Source organism: Orbicella faveolata, unplaced genomic scaffold, assembly GCF_042242905.1.
Source record: "Orbicella faveolata isolate gen_17 unplaced genomic scaffold, um_ofav_v1 contig_12, whole genome shotgun sequence".
NCBI lineage: Eukaryota > Metazoa > Cnidaria > Anthozoa > Scleractinia > Merulinidae > Orbicella > Orbicella faveolata.
The window spans coordinates 24,790,875-24,814,757 of record NW_028301539.1 but is presented as its reverse complement, the minus strand read 5'-3'; the positions used below and the strand labels follow the sequence as shown (position 1 = coordinate 24,814,757).

Sequence of the window (23,883 nt, the reverse complement as noted above, 5' to 3'; positions counted from 1 at the left end):
TGGGAATCACTTGAAATCAGGCTTTTACATCGTAAATTAAATAGTAGAAAGCGAGGAAATTCATTAAGTGCATTCAACAGAAACTCTCTCAAATACACCAACGATCAGAGAGGTAGCCTCGACTGAAATTGACCCGTTTCTTAGTGAAAATAGTAGGTCAAGAAAAACACAAAATGATGCACCATCACAGTGCCGACCTACAAACAACAAAACAACTCTCACAAACAAAGCACTTGTTTGAATTTACTTACGGTGACTTTCCTCGCCACTTTTAAGTGAATAGAGATAACATTGCAGCGGCAGATCCAGACCTTGAGCTAAGGGGAACCCAGGTTTTGTTTTGATTGCCTTGCCGGCTTTTCTTCTTTCTGTGATTTCTTCTTTTTTTACCCAAAATAAGGGGGGCCCGGGCCCTAGATCCGCCACTGCCTTGTGTTGATAAATCGTCGATGGAAGTGTACAAAAGGGCAAAGGTTGACGATTACAGTTAGTTTACTCACGAAAACTGATCAACACGACGATAACACCCGATATGAAGACGTTACCGAGACCAAAGTTAGAGATAGGAAAATCCGGACCACGCTAAAAAATCAATCAGATTGTAGGATTCGTTACCGTGCCCTCTTCAAATAAATAATACTAGTAATAATCATGGATTAGCCGAGTGCGTTCGAGTCAGTACAGTTAAAACCTTTGGATACTGTCTTCAGAATAAATATTACTCTTGAAACCCGATTTATTTTTGTCGATTTTCATGACAAACACATATTTTGAATAATAGTGTTCACTTCTACACCAAAAGAACACTTAATCGTAATACTTACACAAATTCATGATAAATGAGGTGTTTGGCACACTGTTCATAAACTGGTATGTAAATCTAGCACACACACAAGATCAGGTTTCAAGTCGACGTCGCCTATTTAAAGTTGAATAAATAAAGAGCTAAAATATTAAAAAAATATATGAACAAAAAGAACTCGACCTGATGTGTAAAACTGATAAGAAAACAAGAAATTATATTACTTCATTGCCGTGCGACAAAATGCCCAACAGAAGCCGAGAAAACTGAATAGGGGAAATAAGTTTTAACTCATTGACTTCAGAGGACAAAACGAAAAGTTTCCATTATTGCATTATATATAACGGCCAACATTTGAGAAAACAAAGGAAAATAGAAGCGAAAGACACGAGTAAAAACCAATTTGAAAACAAGAAATGAAATAATTTCTTCGCCGCGTGACGAAACATTACAGTGCTGCGCATGAAAGATGAAAGTTGTAAATCAAAAACGCGACAAAAACAAGCCAATTTTTCAGATCAATCGTATTTCAACCGTATTAAATTAGTGGCCACTTAGTTCTTTTCTCAGCAGTTCTGTGATAGCTGTATAAGACTCCAAGAAATATATTTGAATGAAACCGAATAAACTAAGCAAACCGCGTGGAGGTCGCCGTAAATTAAATATGCAGCAATCCAGCGTGCAACAAGTTTCTGTTCACTTTTAAATCCTAAATTCCTAAATTCATAAATACACGGAACCAATTGAAAAGAAATGCAAAAGCAAGCTCAATAACAATGAATTTTTATTCACCCGAGGTGAAGAAACCTATGTAAAAACAAAAGATGTTCAAAATTTTTGCTAACGCGCTTCACTGCACAGCAGCATGACTGAATTAATTCTTCACACTAAAGCGAAAGCTTGAGTTTTTGCCGACGACGTCTCCGACTGTTGCATTCATTTTATCGGCCGTGGCGTTTGCAATCGTTCCAAAAGTTAAATTCAACTTCGAAGTAATACATATGGGTTATTGACCAAGTGTGAGGTCAAGATAGCTGGATATTGGCCAAGTTCTTTTTTGTGTGTTTATGGACTGAGACGGAGTCGAGGTCCATAACCTCGCAAAAAAAGAACGAGGTCAATATCCAGTTATCTTGACCGAACAAGCTTGGTCAATAAAGAATTTACTATATGGCTTTTGGGGAAATTTTTCTTGCGGGACACGGCGGGTAGTCCCGAGCGGGCAAGATAGCTCCATCTTGCCCGCTCGGGTAGCCAATCACAGCGCAGGAATTGATTCATCTTGCCCGCTCACAGAGCTGGCCATACAATAATGTATATTACTATTTTTGTTCTCTAAAGTCCGGGAAACTGCTTTAACTCCGCGATCGATATTCAGAACTTAACTTACTTGAAAACGTACAACCGATCGTTATGGTTTGAGGACTCTGTACTCGTTGATCTTCCATTCTGAGGCCACCTGAACATTGATTTGTATTTTTCCTTTCTATTTTAAATCTCAAAGCAATAATTTCTCCATGTTATGAAAGAGAACAAGACCTTTGATTTGTAGATTTGACACGCAACGCGCCATTACCAGTTCCCGGCGGCCAAAAAAGTCTCACATGAGATCGAGGCCATTTGTGCCACGCAGCCAGCCAGGCAGCCACTCCAAGATGACGTCCAAACCCTGAAATCATATGGCATCGACCGCGATCGATAACCGCGGGACATTTTAAATCCCCTGGGAATACCATGCGTTCTCCTTCGTCGAACGCAATAAATAATATGAACATAAATAGAAGTTATTAAACGAATATCTTAGTATACATGACAACTGTCTCCATTGGACGCGAAAATATGCTCGGATATTTGTCCACGGACATTATCTACTCCGAGAAGCTATTATATAATGTCCTTTGACAAATATCCGAGCATATTGTCGCGCCAAATGTAGGCTATTGTGTTATCCTTCAAATGTTTTTCGTAATACGCGCAGTCTTGAAAATTGGGGAACATCACTCGGATATTCCCCAAGCGGGGGGAATATTCAGTCACTTGACCCCTTACATTTTAATTATGTCATGTGCCTTAACCATAAGCAGATTGACAAGACTAACAAGACTTTACTAGATTTACGAGCCAGGTGTGTTGGAGATCGAGTTAAATTACAAGAAGCAAAGAGCAATCCCGAAACTCTCTCCGTGAAGGGCCAGGTAAGTAATGCTAGAGGAAGATATATTCTCGGCTTTAAAGGGGAGATTAAATAATGCCGGACTTGATATATGTTGTACAAGAAACCTCTTGTACGGATACGTGCAATGAGATATACTTCTATTACTCATTATAAAATAACTGAGATACTACGCACGCTCTGATTGGTCAATAGAGTTGCTAAACCTATGTTCTATTGTACCGGTAAACAGCGGTTTTCGATCTATGGCAGCTCTAGGCGGGAACCATAACCTCCAGCATAAGTAAATATATTCTGAATAAATTTCGGAGACAGCGTTTCTGTTACTAACCTTTATTCCATTCGCAAAACTTTGGAAAGTTATCGTTTAAAATTGCGTTGAATCACTTCGCAGCACATGAAGTTTGGACTATTTGCACACTTTTCGTACAGCCTTTTACTTTCGTGATGACCGAGTCCACCGATTCCTTTGAGTTAATTAATATGCTATTTGCCTTTCACCGATGACCTTTTCCTTTCGTTTCTTAAAACTTTCTTAGCGTGAAATGTTTTCGTCGCTTTGCTCTACGGATTTCGTATCCGGGGCGGAGTCTGTGCTTTCATTCTTTCAGTCGCTGTGATTGGTTTGTCGCGTCATGTCACGAATTTGATTACAACAAGCAACTTGATCACGAAAGTACAATAAATTTTCTCCTCATTGACAGACTTTTTCCACAGTTATTTCATAAAAGTAATAGACCACTCTGTCTTTGGGTTCACCGGCGCAATAAACCCCTTGGGACGTTGGAGGAACACTCGAAAAGTATGTAAATCACGAGCCGTTAAGCGAGTGATTTACAAACTTTTCTCGTGTTCTCCCAACATCCCGCGTAGTTTATTGCGCCTGTAAGCCAATAGAAAGAGTGGTCGATTGCTTAATTTGAAGCAGAGAGCTAGCACGAGCTGTTAACGTAACAATGACTCGAGCAAAGATAATTTACAGTTCGAGAATTAAAATACACGTAAGACGAAATAGAAAACATCTTTTTGTTTGTATCCGTTTTCTCTATATATACAAGCATTCTGTCACTAATGCTGTTCTCTTTATTGACTACGCTACTTAATATCTATTTTATTTTAGTAGAATTCTACTATTATACTAATGCAGATGCTGCAATCTGATCGGCTGAGCTACTCATATACTATTGTGGACGTTTTTCCGAAGTTTTTGAACTTTTGATTTCGTTGAAACGTAAAGTTCAATAATGCGTAGAAAAATCATTAGAAACCGTTATTTGCGTTTATTTCAGTCGGAATTCTACTAAAAAAATTAGATTATTCGCTCTCGATTTCTATGAGGCGATAGTTGACGAGGCCGAAGGCCTCATCAACTATTACTTCATAAAAAATCTCGAGCTCATAATCTAATTGTAGAGTGCGAGTACTCTTGTAGCCCGCGGTTGTTAACAAAATGGCGGCCGCTTCTTTGTCTTTTCGAAGTGTCCGTGAAAAGAACTTAGATAAAGTTTTTAACAACTTGTAAATTTACACTCAAACAATTAGATTATTCGCTCTCGATTTGTATGCGTGATAGCTGAGTGGAGCTGAGCCCTCGTCATCTAGCAAGTGATAGAAATCTCGAGCTCATGATGTGACTGTCAAATGGAAACGCAAAAAGGAGAACTTATGCTTGTCCTTACATCAAATGAAAACGCGCTGCTGAAAGCATAAGCATAATATATAGATTTAGGCCAGCCTAAAAGCGGAGCTCCTCAGTTATTTTTCGGAATGTTGTTACTAATGAAAATAATTCAACATGTATGAGGTAAATTGCGAATGATTTAATAGTTTCAGCCGGAACTAGTATTATATCAGCAGATCGAGGTGTAAGATGGTGTGATTATGAAATATAGAGCCATGATTTCAAGGATTTCTTGGAAGCCACCAAAATTCTTGATCACAGAACAGAACTGTCTTCTGTGCTTTTTGGTGGCATTTCTTGTTCTTTCCTACCTTATTCAGAAAGACAAGGCATTGTTATTAATCATTATATTCTTCCTTAGTTAACATGACTCCCACACAAAAGAGGTTTACACATTTTTTTGTTGTGGGGACTGATTGAAATGCAGTGGTTACAATATACTCAGTCCCTGAATCTCTACCAAATGAAATCTCACAAAAATACCAAAACAGTATACATGTGTGAAAAGTTGGAAAGTTTTGTTTTCTAACTTGTCCCCAAAGATACATTTAGCCATCTTCACTATTGTATGGAGTCTCCTCCTGCTGGAAGGGTTTGCAATAAGCAAAATCACCCTCGCATGAATGGTAATTACGATATATATATATATATATATATATATTTTTGCTGATCATGAATACTTGCATAGGCTTCTAATAATAATTTTATTATTCAATTTCAATGTGATTTGTTCTTTTTCTCGACTGGCGTTGTGGACTACAAGAGCTGTTATTGGGTTCCATTAATTAATTTTGCTATGATTAAATTATACCAAGAATTATCAGTAAGCTAAGAGGAAGTTATATTATGTACATATATTTTGTCTGCACTACACAACCAAATGCACTCCAAGGTTATCAGGCATAGGTACATTTGTCAGAAGAGCCCAGCATATCCAAGATATGTTTTGATTGACACATCAATTAAGATAATTTACAGCAAAATGGCTAAAAAATGCATCAATATCCTACATGCACCAAAGCCAGACATGGGGTTATAAGGCAATCATTTAAACAACAGATTGAAATAATTTATAAATTACAGAACACTATTTCTACAACAGAATGGAACAAATTAACCTTATCGGACATTGCGAATGGCAAGGCTGTCTGTAGAATGTCACAAATTTCTCAACCCTTTCTTTCTACAAAAATGCTAATCCTGCAACTTTGCTTTAGACCCAGTTCTCCATTTCGTGTTGGCAAAATATCAATTTATGCCATGTCCAATGCAGATTATCACAAAATTGATTTAAAAGCTCAATAAATATCATTTTAAAGCCAAAAAGCCAATTATTGAAACCATGAGTAAATTATCTCTAAGAAAAACTGATTAATTTAAAAGGCACTTAAAAATAATTAGTTAATATGTGTTTCTTAATAATGTAATGCAGTGTATCTGTCACAATGTTGCAGCTATGATATTACTACAAACAGGATGGGTTTATTTGCAGAACTGAACCTCCAAGTCAGTTTATTCAATGAACTTGGTGCAGAATCTATAATCCCATCAAGTTGTCTGTAAATACAGAGAAACCAAACAAAGCATTACAATCATAAGTAATGAATTACTGAACTCTTTTACATGTATGAACAGTGTATGTTCCATTAATATTGGGGATCTCTCAGAAGCTGTATCCATGATAAATTAATTTGTTCCCAGATGCATTTGTTTATAGAACTTTTCACAAATTAACATCTCTGTCATAACAGTGATCTCTCTGTTCTACAACAATTAACACACAAGAAAAATACACTCAGTAAGATATTGTTTACAATAAAAATCAATGCCTATAAGCAATCATAAGGACCTTAAATTTATATTTCCTCAGAAATATCTCACCAGGACATGGTTGCTTTGAAAATCTTTGATGTTTTAATACAGGCTCCCCATCTGTAAACTGTTCATATATTGACTGACAGGAACAGGCATGTAATTCCTTTCTTTGATATACAGTGTACTTCATTGTTAGTTGTTTACTGAGTGTTAGTAGTGAATCAAATGCTAGGGGTTGGTACTCCAACTTTCACTGTGGCAGGTTCTGCCCTGAAATACAAAGCAAACTTACATAACTGTTATGAACTTCGCCACTTGCTTTCAAGAGCAAATGCAATTTGCTTCAAACAAGAAACTGGAACATTGAGGGTTACAATGTTTGGTTGTACATATAACTGCACAACTGTATATGAGTTCAGCTTCCAGAAGAAAATCAGAGTTTGTCAGGATAAATACTGATGTTCTTGCTTACTCAATGAATGAATGTGCAGTTCCAGAAGATATTCACACCCAACACCCATTCATGGCCACTCTTTAGAAATTCCAAATTAAAGTATCAGGAATCAAGAGCTCTAATAGAGAAAAAACCTCCATGTGGGGTATGAATCTTTTCTTGAAGAAAACAATGTCTGAGAAATCATTAATTACAACATAATGTTTAAGAAACATCTCACCTTTCAGAGAATTTTGTAATCTACACTGTCTGGCCAGTTCACACATGTTTTTAAATTTGTGCCCTTCAACATCACATTACTATGTAGTAGGACTGGTCAACTAAGAACAGCATAATTTGGTTAATTAATATACACTGTACATTATTAGGTTGAAATATTGGTGTAGATTGTTGCACATCAACAGATACAGAAACTATTTGCATCTGAATCATAACGAGTGAAAAATCATGCATGAGACATTTACTTGTACATGTAACAGCCCTCCACCTCAGAACCATCACAGATATGATATGATATTTTTAAACTCTCTGAAATTTCAGATTATTCAAGATTAACATATACACGTACATCATCTGGGGCAACCCTAAAACACTGAATTTGGAAACCGAAATCCGGAATCCAGAATCTGGAATCCGGAATCCGGAACCAAAAACCAGAATCTGGAATCCAGATATTATGAATGATGATAGAAATAATTCACTTCAGCAATGTCTAATAAATAAATATGACCAAAAATTATTTTGTTGTTATTTATTTTCTTGGCTTTACTTCAGCCACGAACTGTAATTGCTAAAAAATTATTGACTAGTTGTGAACAACCCTTAGCTATATATCTGGCCCGGTTGTTCAAAAGCTGCATAAAGCTATCCATTGGGTACATCACTATTCAGTCAGGGTTACTGATTTTCTGGGTGGATAGAGTTACTCATAGCCTGCGAGCAGGCTCTAGTATCTGTCTCTAGTGTCTGAGCAGGCTAAATAGGTGTCTAGTGTTTTTCTGCATTGGCATGTCACCAAGAGCCTTCATGCGGCTTTGCCACTCACGCCCCCAGCCCAAACACGCCCCCAGCCCAAAACCCATCTTTTGTTGAAGCTGGCCCTAGTGAGAGCCCGCTTCTTGTCTAGATCAAGTTGCTCTGAGAAGACTGGTGAGCAGCACATTAACAACAAGCTATTATAGGCTATTGCAGTGAGTTTCTGGCAGTCTTTTAGCATCTTTTAACAACATGTGGTCTGATCTGTTAGCAAGTGAGAAGCAGACGGAAGTAAGTGTGCAACATTTCTACAAATTGTTTTAATATGATGGCCGCCAAGAATATGAAAGGCTGATTTGTCACAGTATCAGTGTGGAAATTGTGTTAATCTGGAATTGGTCTCGTATCTGTTGGAAAAATCAAATTTCATATTTAGACCAGATGGGTTAGCCTTTGGACTTCGAAAGTGGGGGGCGTGACTGTCAATGTACAGGGGGCTGCCATTGACGGATATCCTGTTCTCTATGACATTTTCTATCTTGTTCAGTATCTACTAGACATAAAGGATAAATTTATACTCCCGGTAAATTGAAGATCACTTATTAAACAAAATGGCAATTACCAGCAAGCTTATTTTAGACACTCTCGAGGTGCTTGGAATAAAATTAAGATGCACTTTACTGAGATTCTAATAGTCATAGCCCTCACTAAAAATAACAGTTGCATGATTTCAACAGACGGGGAATTTTTGTTTCAAAAAAGGTTAAGTTTGAGGTCCTTTTTACTTGGCAGCTTACCTTTTACAGTCGAAAAGCTAAGCAAAACAATTTTCGTGTATTTGAAGAACTTATTTTCTTTGATTTGCAGATTCCAGTTTCCAGTTTCTGGATTCCGGTTTTTGGTTCCAGATTCTGGATTCCAGTTTCTGGGTTTTAGGGTTGCCCCATCTTTAACAGAGTATTTGCTTCACATTCAGTTTACACATGGCTGTTATCCAGCGTACGCAGACTTATAAGTTTTCCTTCAAAAATATATTGCAACGACTATTGCATCTTTCATTACCTATTCTTGTGATGAAATGACGCAAAAGCCAAGAACAAGAAGTCATAAGCATAAAACTAACTTACGTGGTAGTGTTTACAGTTCCTCTTACCGTCTGCATATGCCGTCCATAAACTGGTGCTGCCTGGACAATGTACTCATTATTTTTCTGATCACACCTTTTAAAACGTCACTGTTATATAATTTGTCCTGAAAAAGCAATAAATGAAATGTTATGCCTTTGGCACTCACCAAATACCTTTACATGATGTATAATGTACACCATATCAACATTCACAATTCTTTTTACTTTCATTGTAACTCTTTTGAGTCATTTTCCCTCACTTGAAGACTGGACTTCCACATTAGGTGATAATTTGCCTCTGGAATCTCTATGAATTCACAGGGAGTGATAACAATTAAATCGTGACTAATTTTATCAAATGTCAGATTTTAATGCTAAGTTTATACAGTAACTTTACATTACTCTTCGTATAAATATATAACCTCTCAATTATTGCACCTATAGACAGAAGGTGTGCTGGGGGAAGAAATGTTCTAAACTCTCTGAACTTTTTCTCCCTTACCTGTAATAGGATGACCATTATGAACTACGGTTTGTAACCAACACCAACATCAGGTTATGTATACACATGTATATTTTGTTGCCGTCTGTAATCATAAAAAAATAAAAATTTAAAATCCTCCATAAAGTTCATACTCAATAACACTGCTACATGTAGCGCTGTTACTGGAATTCAATTTAAGTGAAACTGTTGCAACAGCTCTGTCAAAATTGTTTCTAGCAGTTAAGGCAGGATAACAGAATATACATGTAGCACACAGCAAAGGCTAGAGATACACACATGTTAGCTATCAGTTAGGATTTGGTGAGCTTCTGTGCTGTAGGTATGGTGGAAAATAATAGATTATCAGAAATGAAGGTTCCTGAGACATTTTGACAGCACTGAGAGGAATTAATATATAAATTCACAAAAGAAGAAGTTCTTGCCCTGTCCAGTTCTCTGTAATAAAAATATCATTTACATACAAGTCATTTATTATATATGGTTTGTGTTTAACGCCGATATAATGCACACTCTGATTGGCCAATTCCAGTGCATTACTTACATTTACATGGTATACCTCAGTAAAATCATAAAACATTGCGTGCAACTAAAATAAAAAATATAAAAAATAAAAAATAAAAAGAAATGCCTAATTCATAACAATTTAAAATACTCAACACTAAAACGAATGTAATTCTTTACTTGAAAATTATTCTCCCGTAATGCCCATGGGCCAATTACAGGCATGCTAAAAAGTCCTAACACAAAGTAAAAGGAAATTAAGAAAACTATTGCTTTTTTCCGGAAAATTGTAGCAACCAAAGACAATGATGGAACACTCTGAGAGTGCATTCTATCAACCCGATGAGATAAAATTTAAGGAGAATAGAGAATTCACAAAGTTATATCACAAACGAATTGGTACAGGACAGGAGAAAGGAAACTGTACAGCCAGGAAGAAACTGAAACTTTCTTCGACGAGCAAAAAAGTATGCATGAACAACAAAGAAAACAGTCAGTGACATTCATTAAATAAGTTAGTTAATAAAAAATTAGTGTGAAGAAGAGAGTAGAGAGAGAGAGAGTGGAGATAGGAGAATGCTCTCTCCAACTAAACTGTGTATATATGTATGTAAAAGTTATTCTTATTACCGAGAAATGGTCAGGGCAAGAACTTCTATTACACTGTTCAATTTACTGAGTTAATTAGTACCATGTCACTTTTTAGGAACATTTCCATATTAAGTGTAAATACCGCATTGGGGAATAACCTCTTGTTAAGAAAATAGGGTCCATGTACCCCCAACCAAAAGCAATGGCACAAATAAAATGAAATAGCCAATCAAAATCAAAGCAGAGCTTTATTTGCAGACAGGATTGCCATGCATAATCGTCTACTCGACATTTTGGACTATATAAGCATTTCACCAAACCGAACTAATTGGACAGACAACAAAATAAAACGAGGAAATCTACATTACAAACACAAGATGCATATCACTACATCTGAGCTCGAGTATCAACAGCAAATCCCTTCTCAATGAAAGGTGACCGAATAAAAGAGAGGATAAAGAAAATTCGTTTAAGCTTGCGGTGTTAAATTTTAAAAATCATTCACGCTTAAATTTGAATATTACTGAGAGTCTGTATTTTTGCCGACGGCTTAATTTAGCTTTGCAGTCATTTTATTGGCAGTAGCTTTACCAGTCTTCAACCAAATTAACCTCGGAATTCACAAAAGCATTTCGCCAAACCGAATAAATTGAACTAACGAAACGAGGAAATCTCCATACTTCGTAATCACAATATGCAAATATTCACATAGGAACAAAATTAAATTTAGCAAATCCTGTTCGCTTCGGCTTAAAATGGTTTGTAGACCTTCCTTGGTTTTCAACAACAGAAGAAGAAATTTTAGCAGTCTACGAAGCGGCAGTGCTAACTAACTCAGAGAAAATTTCAAAACTCGCCCGGCCGTGTTTACAAGTACGGTTTTGGCTAAGCTTATTTTTAGACGTGAGGTTATAAGCTTAAGTTGACGACGAAAATCGACAGAAAAATTAATTTGTTTACAACTTACAGCAACCTCCAAAGCGACCCACGTGTTATTGTTTAGAGACGAGCGAAATTAAAACGATGCAATTTTTAAAATCTCTTACAGCATGGCTTCAAATAAGGAAGACTTTTAATGGATTCCAATTGAAAATAAGCTTATATCACCGAGGCAACTAGTTAATTTTCATAGCAAACGCAACAACAAATGTCACTTACCGCAAGTTGGCAATTCAGTTCGGCCAGTGTAAATCTTCCGGGCAGAAACTTGCAGCAAAAGTTGTGAAGACTGAACTGAAGTTATATTTTCGATAGATCAACGAATCAACCACTTTTTTCCGCTACGTTTACTGTTTTGTAATTTCCCTAAAACACTCGGGCACGTTTGATTTCTCTTGTTCATCACCTGACCAAATCAGGTGACTTTGGAATTTTCTTGCATGGCTGCACAGCATCACGTTCGCGCGAATTTTGAACTTGGCCATGGGGAGTTCGGCAGTCTTCTGAATCAATTTGTCGGGTACTTTCGCCTCCTTTCTATAGCCCTCGTTAGCTTTGGTTCACGGCATTGTTCGGTATTATTTCACCTCCTTTCTCTAGCCCTTGACTAGCTATAATTCACGGCATTGTTCAGTACTGTCTCGCCTCCTTCCCCAGCGCTGGCCCATTCAGTCTTTTTCGCGATCTTCTTCGCTACTTCTTTGCCTGTTAGTTCTTGCTCTCTGTTTTTTGCTTCAGTGCAACCCTGTCTTAAAAATATTAGATCAACCTCCGCTATCGTTTTTCTTTAAAAATCCCGCCAAGAAAAATGGCATTCTCCCGCTACAAACCGAGGGTGCATGTCTCTGTCAACCTATTAGCTGAAGTATGGCCACCATCTTGCGCGACTCCGTCATCGTCGTCGTCGTCGCCGTCGCGCATACGCGCCCACGAGCAATACCGCTAGCCATGATAACCACGAGAAAATCAATTCATGGGTTTCCTTTTCTTCCCTATATGGGTATGGGGCTCCGCTTGGCGGCCCTTCGGGCCGCCGGAGCTCCGCTATGAATAAACATCGTCCTCAATCTTTTTTTTTCTTTTTTTTTTTAGTTCCCAACACTTTTTTTTTATTGCATTATCTTACATTACATTACGTACAAAAATTACCTACTACTTACAATGTCAACATAACTTACAATTTAACGATAATAACAAAACTTACATTACTAACATTATTTACGATTTTAATAACTTACATTACAATAATATCTTACATTACAATTTGTTAATATCTTTCATGTAACTGAGGGGTTAGCTACCATAGGAGGCTTTCTCACATATTAATTTGTGACTTAGATTTGTGTTTCTCAATTTTAATTTTGTTTGTCGACATCGCCAAGAAAGCATCGAAATAAAACTCTTCTTCTTTTCTTGAGGCAGTATATAAATAATATTTGGCTATAATAATGCAGAGGTTTAAACCAAGACGACGAGCGAAGTTATCTGTTACGCCATATATTATTTCATTTTTATCGAGAGTGATCCTATCCCCGTTTTTGGAGCTCCACCAATTAGTAAAGAGAGACCAAAAATGCTGAGCTTCAGAACAGGTAACAAAAAGGTGGGTTAACGTTTGTCTTTCTCCACAGAGGTGACATTTATCATGTTCCTTTAATGAATCTCTAAAAAGTGTCGAATTTGTGGGTGGAATGTAATGAATTATTTTGTATTGGAAAATGGCGAGTCTAGTGTCTTTTGTAACATTTAAGGAAAGGCTATAAATGAGTTGTATTGTATGTTCTTTTAGACTGGTTTCTTTCATCCTTCGTTCAGCTGTAGGCGTAACGAATTTACTCTTAACAAAGAATTTAGTTGCTGATCTGCAAGAGAGTTTATCTAAAGATATCTTATCCTTCTCAGAACGTTTTTCCAAGGGTTCAGTAACATTTCCTTTGAGAATATTGATCCATTTTTGAGGGACTGCGTGGCATAGACCGAAATAGTTTAAGAAGTTTGTGTTAATTTTGAACTTGCTACGGAATTCCTCAAAAGTTAGGAATCTGTTGCCTTGAAAAAAGTCTTCAACTTTAGTTAATCCAGCATCGTGCCATTTTTTGTAATAAATGGAATATCCTTCTATCTTTATGTAATGATTGTTCCAAACTATTTCATTCAGTACCTGCTTTTTGGTATTAGAAGTACTGCAGTTAATTTTTTGCCAGGCGCACAGAGCTTCTTTGTAGAAATCAATCGGTATATCAACTTTAAGTAGCTTTAAGTCAAAATTACACTGCAGAAGAAACAGACCACCAGCTGGTTGTAGATAGGAAAGAGGGATATGACTCCAACTTGCGGTTCCATTGCTGTCACTTAATCTTCTTACCCAAACAACTTTAAGCGCTTCGTTGATTATTTGAAAATCCGGCATGTCTAGCCCTCCCTGCTCTTTCGGCCCTATCATTGTTCTGTATTTACTTTTAGCTTTCTTATTCCATACAAATTGCGTAATTGCTTGATTTACCATGGCGATGAATTTTGTTGGAAAAGTTAGGACAGATGTATTATAAACGAGTTTGGAAATCGCTAAGGATTTTAGAATCGTTATGCGACCATAAAGTGTAAGGTTTCTAGGATACCACAAGTTAAGCAGGCTTTTCATTTTGATTAGTTTCTGTTCAAAATTCTTATTGTCAACAATTTCATCATTGTACGAGAAATTAATTCCTAGTGCGAGTATAGAGTTAGCTGGCCAAGCAATTCCCAGGGTTTTTGCTGTGTTTTTGCGGCTTGCGCCTAACCACATTCCTTCAGTTTTACTTTTATTTATTTCTAGGCCAGAACATTCTTGAAAGTTTGACAAAAGTTTGAATAAATTTGTTGCAGATTTCGTGTCAGAAACAAAGGCAGTCGTATCATCAGCGTACTGGGACAATTTAAATTCTTTGTCATGAATTTTTATTCCTTTGATGGTGTTGTCATTTCTAATGGCGTTAGCTAAAATTTCTGCGCATAGAACAAAGAGAGAGCCTGAGAGCGGACAACCTTGACGGACACCCCTTTCGAGTTTGAAAAACTCAGATGCGAATCCATTGTTGATAAAACAGCTGGAGCAATCGGTGTAAAAAGTTCTAATCCACTTTTGAATGCATGGGCCAAAGTTAAAACCTTGCAGCGCCCTGAAGAGGAAGTTCCAATCCACCGTATCGAATGCTTTTTAAAATCAATAAAAATGGCCAAACCAGGTATACTTTCTAGTTCTGTTACCTTCATGATGTCTGTGATTAGCCTCATATTTTGACCGATGTACCGGCCTTTGACATATCCGGTTTGGTCTTCATTGACAATGATTAGAAGAACACTTGAAATCCTGTGTGCTATAACTTTGGTAGCGATTTTGTAATCAACATTGAGTAAGCTTAAGGGTCTCCAGTTTTCAAGGAATGACTGACTTGTCTTTCCTTTTTTTTGGTATCACCTTGATAATGCCCTGTTTTTGCGTTATGTACAGTTGTCCGTGTTCATATGCGTAGTTGAGACTTTGTACCATTTCTTCTCCTAGCAAAGACCAGAACCGCAAATAAAATTCTACAGAAAGGCCATCTGTTCCTGGGGTTTTATTTTTGGAACACTGTTTTAATATGAGAAAGCACTCCTCGTTGAGAAGCGGACGCTCAAGTTCCTCTTGTTGAGTTGCATCGAGTTTAGCAATATTTGAATTTTCAAAGAATAGTTCATAATTCGAATCGTTACCGTGCGCCGCAGTATATAGGTTTTTATAGAACATTTTTCCTTGTTCTAAGATTGTTTTAGGATCGTTGATCTCCTTATCGTCGTTTGTTTTAAGCTTTGAAATGTGAGATTTACAATGTTGTCTTTTTTCCATATTCAGAAAATAGTTAGTGTTTTTTTCGCCATTTTCATGCCAACGTGTCCTGCTTCTTATTATAGCGCCTTTTGTTCTGTATTCAGCTATCGCATTATATTCTGCTCTGAGACGGTAAAATTTTGATATGTTTTCTTTTGTTCTGTCAGTCTTAAGCTGGTTCATCAAATGATCAATTTGTTGTTGGAAGTGCTTTTCGGTATTGCGGCGTTCCCTGTTTTTTCGTTTTGTATATTGAACACAGAAACCTCTCACCTCCATTTTAATCATGTCCCAGTATAGGCCTTTGTCATCCAAATAATCCTGTTTTGTCTTGAACTCCGGTATCTTACTCGATAGATCCTGTACAAACCTTTCATCACTTAAAAGAGAGTTATTTATCTTCCAAAAACCTGGACCTCGTTGAACATACTCTTTTGATTGCAGGTGAAGAGTTATTGCAGAATGATCTGATATTGTTGAGGTGACGATTCCCGAATCTGTCGCAAGCGCTGACAATTCTTTTGAAACCAGCCAATAATCTAGCCTGCATTGCACTTTCAACGAGTTATTGCGCCATGTGTATTGTGATATTCTGGGGTGTTGTGATCTCCACACATCTTGGAGGTCAAAATTCGTGCACAAGTTTTTGATTTTGCTAATTACTGTCTTTTTTCTCTCAGTTGAAGTTCTGCCAATTTTATCCAAAGGTGCTAGAGCGCAATTGAAATCGCCTCCTAGAACAATTTGCATATCAGCGTGCCTCCTGAGACTGTCACTGAGCTTTGAGAAGAATGTGATTTGACTGTTACTGTCATTTGGGCTGTAAATGTTACAAAACAAAAATGTAGACTCAAATATGGAAGCTTCTAGTAGTAAATATCTCCCGTTTTTGTCAGCTTCAGAGCTCCCTATGCGTACATCCAGTTTGGGGTTAAAGAGAATTACAACACCTTTTGAATGATTTGTTCTGTGACTGTAAATGATGTTCCCTCCCCATTCAGATTTCCATATCGCTTCAACAGTTTGTGTTGAGTAAGTTTCTTGTAGGAATATTACGTCAAATTTATAATTATGAAGCCACCTAAACAACTGTCGTCTTTTTCGTGCATGGTTTAAACCTCTGGCATTAAGTGAGCAAAAAGATGCTTTAAAAGGGGTTGTCATATTCAAATCTTAATAAATTGGTTTGAATAAAATTGGAGAATTTTTGCGGTGGTGACAAAGGCACCGGTGTAACTAGCATTAGAATTTGGGTATATAAATTATTATAAAATCTTCTGTAGTTGGCTGTAAGACGGAATCTTTTAAACGTAATTGGGTACTCGTTCTCGATATGTAAACGAAAATCGATACTGAAAAATAAAACCAACCTAAACACAAATAAATGAAAAGGTGCCAGCATAAATTTATCAAATTTGTACAGTTAAAGCCGCGAAAATTTAGGAAATTCTAGGGCAAAGCAATCAACGACGGCAAAGTTAGAATCTGGCACTTTTGACTACTTTACTAACAATTAGCAAAGGAGGCAAGGGAGTCTCAAGTATGCATATGACCTAAATGTAAAAACTCCCTTGAAAATGTGACAGCTTACCGTGCAAGATGGATTCCCGAAGCTGTCTTGTGATTTAAATAAGATCAGATAGCGATTTTACGAAGACAAAACTTTTGAATAGAAAGGAAACTTCTCAGTTTCAGGTCCACGGTAAATTTGACCATTAATTACAAGTCTGTCCACGTTGAACGAGGCTGAAGCCTTATCCCTCTTGGCCTTTCTTAGCACTGGTAGTAGCGCCTTCCTCAATTCATCTATTTCCTTGGGATAGTCATCTGCGACGCCGATCTTTAACTCAGGGTCGATATTCTTCACGTGCTTAAATATACGGCCCTTATCTTTGTAAAAACTCAGCTTAAGCTTGGCTATAAAAGGTCTTGGTCTATTCGTTGGTGTCCTTGCTGAACGTTTAGTTGGCATGCAGTGTACTCTTTCGAATTTTAAATTCGCCACGTCTTCCTTCGGCATTTTGAGCTCGTTGACAAGAAGAAGTTTTACGACCCTCTCTGTTTCGTACGGGTTACTTTCAGCTTCTGCTTCTCGCACTCCAAAGAATTTAATGTTACTTCGTCTTGACTGAGCTTCAATTTTAATGTTGCGTATGGTCTGCATCTGGAGATCTTGCTGGACATATTGCAGCATGTCTCTGGAGTTATTTAGTTCGCTCTCATTTCATTCTGGTTGTTTCGCAAATCGTTTACTTCGTCTGTCGCCAATTGTAATGATTTCTTTAGCTCTGTATTTTCTTCCTTTAGCCTCGCTAACTGGGTCTTAAGGTCTTCAATTAGAGGACAAAGAGTCAAGAGCTTGACAAGCTTCTGATTAATTTCTTCAAAGCGAACAGCGCTTGTCTGGTCGTCGTCTTGGTCAACTTGGTCGCCATGTTGACCGCAAATCATGTCAGAATCGTTAGTTTCTTCGTCCGTTTTGGAGCTGCTTCCTCTTTGACGTTTCCTACTTCTTCCTTCTTTGGCCTCATTAGGTTTTCCACTATCTTCAGGCATTTCAATGATTAGCTTCGGGAACGTGGTCACTTGTTACTCCGCCATTTCGAGGAGCAACGAAAAACACGTCCGACCACTAGCACGTTATGCTAATCTCCCGTCCGCAATCTTTTTTTACTGTATTGAGGAGATAGAGAATGGAAACTACGGCAGTTATCAATTCCGCGATACGTACGTGCTCATCTTTACGTCAATTTGCCAGCGATAACGTGTATGAAGATCTTCGGAAACACTCCTCTCCGCATCACATTTTCACCTCTCTTCACGCTGTTCCGAAATACGACAAGGCATGGTTTCTACTGGGAGCGACCATTGCTAATCAAACTACTTCAACACTTACAATGTTGGACAATTTAAATTAAAAATTGAGACCACCCCTTGCCCCCATTTTATTGATACAAAAAATAGTGCGCTTCGGGTTAAGGGCCAGTTCATCAGTGATTAGGGGAGAGGGGTGGTTTTATATTTTTATTTTATCTTGTAACGAGTACATGTATATGTTATCTTACCTTGTGTTTACTATTTACAACTTTTTGACTCTTTATGTAACTATATTGTTAAACTATACAAAGGCCGCATTCAGCAAAACCAAGGCATTTTGACTTCTCTCCTCTATGTTAAGGAAGTAAAACATTAAGATTATTAATATTATAACCAGCCACTCTTATCCAGAAGAAGGGTATATTGATTGGCAGCGCCCTGGAATAATTGTCAGCATAATTATATTTTTGTAATTCTAACATTAGACTTCAAACAAAGCCATCGCAATCCAAGGGCAAAATTAATATACTTTGGGTTTTTTTATGGATTTATTTTATTATGTTTGCTTACACTTTAAGATACTTTTGCTGCTACTTTACACTAAAACAATAACAAAAGCTACGTACACTACTTACAATGCAACAGAGCTATAAACACGACTTGCAGTACAAGACAGCTTCTTCACCCTACTTACTTTTAACAATTATTTTAAGGAACTTTACATTCGTAACGGCAATACATGTATTTTTCAAATTGCAAATTACCCTTATCTTTAAAATGGCATGCCCTTTTATCAATCTAATGCCTTTTAAAAGCATTAACAGGACAAAATGCGAAGAAACATCATAAAAGAATACCAGAAACTTGATTTTCTATTCTTAACTTGCAATTTACTTTTGTAGTAAATTCAATCCAGTCAAGATTCCTCTCATTTACCTTAATAATGTAGATAATGTAGATAATGTAGATAATATTTAGCATATAATAAACATAGATTAAATTTTCTAACATTGTTATTACCCTTCCCACACACCATACCAAGCAATAATACGTAGTTTGCCGGGAATATTGAGTTGTTATGCATCTCATTGAACTAGTTCAACAGCCGATTGTGAAAAGAAGTTGTTGTACTACAGTTTTGAAATGTTTGAAGAACTGAGTCAGGCTCACCACAGTAGAAACATCTATTATTGTCTGTAATTCCATAGAGACTAAGCTCTTTCTTCGTAACGACAATGCGATCAATTAGTTTAAAGTAAAATTCTCTCAGTTGATTCTCTCTACAAATAGCCTTCACTCTATTAAAGATTTGGTTCCATGGCAAAGCCGTCGGAGCAAAGTTGCGGTCCCATTTTATTGGACCAGTGGCCTGAGGCTTCCGTTCATTGAGAAAAAGCCAATAATAGTCTTTACAGCTAAGTTTCAAGAAGTTGATGGTTAAGACCGAGGATAATTGAAATAACGTACTGCCGAATAAAAAATTCACATTAGGCTTAGCACGCTCCTTGGCGTTTTTCCGTAAGACGCTCGGGAACGCAGAGATTACTTGCAAATATTTGAAAAAATTACAATTAATTCCATAACGCTGTTGGAACAGTTCAATTGGTAAAAAACTACTGTGGGCGTCAATTACATCATGCAGCGTAAAGACACCCATTTCAACGGAATTGTGGTAAAAAACGGTCCTCCCGTTAATGAGGATTTCTTTATTATTAAAGAGAATCATCTCTTGTTCATCCTGAGAGTTTTAAAGACTTGTTAGGTCCAGGAAAGAAAACAAGATATCCTTGTAGAAGGATGGTATGTCTGAATCCTTTAGAAATTTCTTATCATAGTTGGAGCATCAGAGAAAATTAAAAAAACCCATATTTTATAAAATAAAATTTTGGAATTGCTGACCAAGTATCATCTTCTTCGTCATCAGTTAAGCGTCCACGTTAAGCGCAGGGACTTAATTTCAACCGCAAACCACCATCGCCATAATCCTCATATAAAACTTCTCTGTTGTTTTTATCTGGTTTGTTTTTCCATAAGAATTGGAAAGGTAGCGACTGGGTTAGAGATGTATATTTGTTTGGAGTGTCATCCATCGAAGCTGAGTAAACAATTTGAGACACTCCCAAACAGAGAACGTTTACGCAAACGCCACGCTGCAAGTTTTGTCTTAAGATTATTCGCTTTCTTAGTAAAGTTCTTCCGTTCATTGCCCATACTATCACACGAAATAAAGATTCCCAAGACTTTCACCGGTTCATTGGTTCAGGCTAGACCTGTTTAACCACCAAAGCGTTGTTTTAAAACGGTATCGATACTTTCAGCTATATAAATCCTGAATTTAGCACTTTGTACACTTTTTGGCTAAATATTCATGCTTTCGTCATTAAATGACATAAGTTTTTGTCTCATAGAAAAATACCACCACTTTACCGAATACTACCAAAGATATGAAAGCTAACACAGAAGAAGAAACCTGTTACATCAACGTTCCCAAAGAAGTTGGAGACAGGGCTGGAGAAGGACGCTCCTATGGTAATCTTGGCAGCGCCTATTACCATCTGGGAGATTTCAAAAAAGCCATCGAGTACCATGAACGTCATCTAAAAATTGCCAAAGAAGTGGGAGACAGGGCTGGAGAAGGAAGCTCGTACGGTAATCTTGGCAATGCTTATTGGCGTCTGGGAGATTTCAAAAAAGCCATCGAGTACCATGAACTAGATCTAAAAATTGCCAAAGAAGTGGGAGACAGGGCTGGAGAAGGAAGGTCGTATGCTAATCTTGGCAATGCTTATTGGCGTCTGGGAGATTTCAAAAAAGCCATCGAGCACCATGAACTAGATCTAAAAATTGCCAAAGAAGTAGGAGACAAAGCTGGAGAAGGAAGGTCGTATGCTAATCTTGGCAATGCTTATCACAGTCTGGGATATTTCAAAAAAGCCATCGAGTACCATGAACTAGATCTAAAAATTGCCAAAGAAGTGGGAGACAGGGCTGGAGAAGGAAGGTCGTATGCTAATCTTGGCAATGCTTATTGGCGTCTGGGAGATTTCAAAAAAGCCATCGAGTACCATGAACGTCATCTAAAAATTGCCAAAGCAGTAGGAGACAGGGCTGGAGAAGGAAGCTCGAATGGTAATCTTGGCAATGCTTATCACAGTCTGGGAGATTTCAAAAAAGCCATCGAGTACCATGAACGTCATCTAAAAATTGCCAAAGAAGTGGGAGACAGGGCTGGAGAAGGAAGCTCATATGCTAATCTTGGCAATGCTTATCACAGTCTGGGAGATTTCAAAAAAGCCATCGAGTACCATGAACGTCATCTAAAAATTGCCAAAGAAGTGGGAGACAGGGCTGGAGAAGGAAGGTCGTATGCTAATCTTGGCAATGCCTATTGGCGTCTGGGAGATTTCAAAAAAGCCATCGAGTACCATGAACTAGATCTAAAAATTGCCAAAGAAGTGGGAGACAGGGCTGGAGAAGGAAGGTCGTATGCTAATCTTGGCAATGCTTATTGGCGTCTGGGAGATTTCAAAAAAGCCATCGAGTACCATGAACTAGATCTAAAAATTGCCAAAGAAGTGGGAGACAAAGCTGGAGAAGGAAGGTCGTATGCTAATCTTGGCAATGCTTATCACAGTCTGGGATATTTCAAAAAAGCCATCGAGTACCATGAACTAGATCTAAAAATTGCCAAAGAAGTGGGAGACAGGGCTGGAGAAGGAAGGTCGTATGCTAATCTTGGCAATGCTTATTGGCGTCTGGGAGATTTCAAAAAAGCCATCGAGTACCATGAACTAGATCTAAAAATATCCAAAGAGGTGGGAGACAGAGCTGGAGAAGCAAGTTCCTATGCTAATCTTGGTATTTGCTTTGAATCTCAATGTTCTCTGAAGAAAGCCCTTGATTGTTATCATTCTAGCGTCCGATTGTTCAATGATCTTAGGCAGAATCTGCAAGGTAAAGATGAGTGGACAATTAGCTACCGCAATGTTCATAATGTTGTTTATACCAGATTATGGCGCCTGATTTTAAAACAAGGTGACGTAGTTGAGGCTTTGTTTGCTGCTGAGCAAGGACGTGCACAAGCTCTAAGAGATCTTATGAATTCAAAGTACGAAACTAAAACACCACATAATGGACAAAAAATGACTTGCGACACATTAAATTGCCTCCCTTCAGATACAGTCTTTATGGCAGTTCACGAAAGAGAAATAATTTTCTGGATTATTCAAAATGGAAAAGATGTTCAATTAAGAAGAAAACAAATCAGTGATAATAATTCGAAGGAAAATGCGAGCAGAGTGTTGAAGTCTTTAATTCACAATGCTCGTGAGAAAATTGGTGTCAGTAATGGTGTGAGATGCGAAGATCGTTCATTGGATAGGAAAAGCGGGGGATACCTGTTAAAGAAGAGGGATCAAATCATATCCCAACCAACACACTCAGATACCAATCCTTTAAGAACACTGTATGACGTTATCATTAGCCCCATCAAAGACTTGATTAATGGCAATGAACTGATATTTGTTCCCGAAGGTCCATTATGCTTGGCTCCTTATGCTGCATTCATGGATTCTAATTCAAAGTACTTAAGCGAGTCTTTCAGAATCCGGGTCATTCCGTCATTGAATAGTTTGAAACTGATCAGAGATTGTTTACCAGATTACCACAAGAAGTCTGGGGCGCTGCTTGTGGGTGATCCATGCTTAGAGCAAGTTCGTTATCATGGGTTAAGGCTAGAACAGCTTTCATTTGCAAAGAAGGAAGTACTGGTGATTGGAGAAATACTCAACACTATTCCCCTCACTGGAAAAGAGGCAACAAAAGCTCAAGTGTTGGGAAAACTCTCCTCAGTTGCTTTGGTGCACATTGCAGCACATGGTAGAATGGAAACAGGAGAAATTGCTTTGGCACCAAACCCTACGCTAGCATCCCATATCCTTGTTGAAGAAGACTTCCTGCTAAGAATGAGTGATGTGATGAGAGTTCAAATGCGAGCAGGACTGGTTGTGCTAAGTTGTTGCCATAGTGGCCATGGTGAGATTAAGGCTGAGGGTGTGGTTGGCATTGCACGAGCCTTCTTGGGTGCCGGTGCTCGTTCTGTTCTTGTGTCCCTGTGGGCAATTGACGACGAAGCCACTCTGGAGTTCATGAAGAGTTTCTACCTTCACCTAGCGGAAGGAAGAAGTTCCAGTGAATCTCTGAACCGCGCCATGAGGTGTCTGAGAGAGTCTGAGAAATTTAGCGAAGTGAAGCACTGGGCTCCATTTGTACTCATCGGTGATGATGTTACCTTGGACTTTGTTAAAGGCGATTAGATGAACTTCAATATATCTAAAGGTAATTAAGTGTTTGTTAAATGTCGAGATGATACAATCGGAAATTAAGTAATATTATTGAAGTTTCGACTTGGTGCAGTTTCCTTTGTCACGCACAAATCACAATACTTTGGCACTTCTTGAAAATCTGAGATGACCGAATTAATTTACACGATACGTAAAACGTGTTTCAAAAGTGCAAACTTATTATGTAAAATACTACAATACTTGCGTTGCACGTTTGTGGTTGCCATGACGCTCTTCTTTGTTCCTGCAAGGAAATGAAATTATCAATAGCTTCAGAGAAGGTTAATAAAGTGATCAAAGGTTCCAATCAATAGG

The 23,883-nt window shown here is 37.8% G+C and overlaps 2 protein-coding genes and 2 long non-coding RNA genes across 11 annotated transcripts in view; 2 read left to right on the top strand and 2 right to left on the bottom strand.

The window, feature by feature from the left end:
* The window catches only part of LOC149117296 (uncharacterized), a 138,634-nt gene that overhangs the window by 10,811 nt on the left and 103,940 nt on the right, over positions 1–23,883 (top strand). The window lies entirely within an intron of this gene.
* Positions 1–23,883, top strand: part of LOC149117301 (uncharacterized) — a 36,289-nt gene that overhangs the window by 10,815 nt on the left and 1,591 nt on the right. For 4 of the 5 annotated variants that reach the window (XM_089282945.1, XM_089282948.1, XM_089282947.1 and 1 more), the window contains exons 8-9: positions 2,887–2,997; positions 20,635–23,879. In XM_089282945.1, coding sequence (XP_089139071.1) covers positions 2,887–2,997; positions 20,635–23,541 — 3,018 coding nt within the window. In that variant the 3' untranslated portion in view covers positions 23,542–23,879. Of the gene's footprint in view, positions 1–2,886; positions 2,998–20,634; positions 23,880–23,883 lie in introns of those variants that run through there. The other variant, XM_089282946.1, reaches the window with a different exon arrangement.
* LOC149117303 (uncharacterized) lies at positions 5,342–7,191 on the bottom strand. Its single transcript, XR_016205622.1, has 3 exons — positions 7,146–7,191; positions 6,538–6,741; positions 5,342–6,213 (listed from the first exon to the last, which is right to left on the bottom strand). It is a non-coding gene; the product is annotated as an uncharacterized LOC149117303 (long non-coding RNA).
* Positions 7,189–11,982, bottom strand: LOC149117302 (uncharacterized). Of its 2 annotated transcripts, XR_016205624.1 has the most exons (4): positions 11,782–11,982; positions 9,529–9,613; positions 9,054–9,151; positions 7,189–7,245 (listed from the first exon to the last, which is right to left on the bottom strand). It is a non-coding gene; the product is annotated as an uncharacterized LOC149117302 (long non-coding RNA). The 2 variants fall into 2 exon arrangements; XR_016205623.1 differs by lacking the exons at positions 7,189–7,245; positions 9,054–9,151 and having other exon boundaries at positions 9,276–9,613.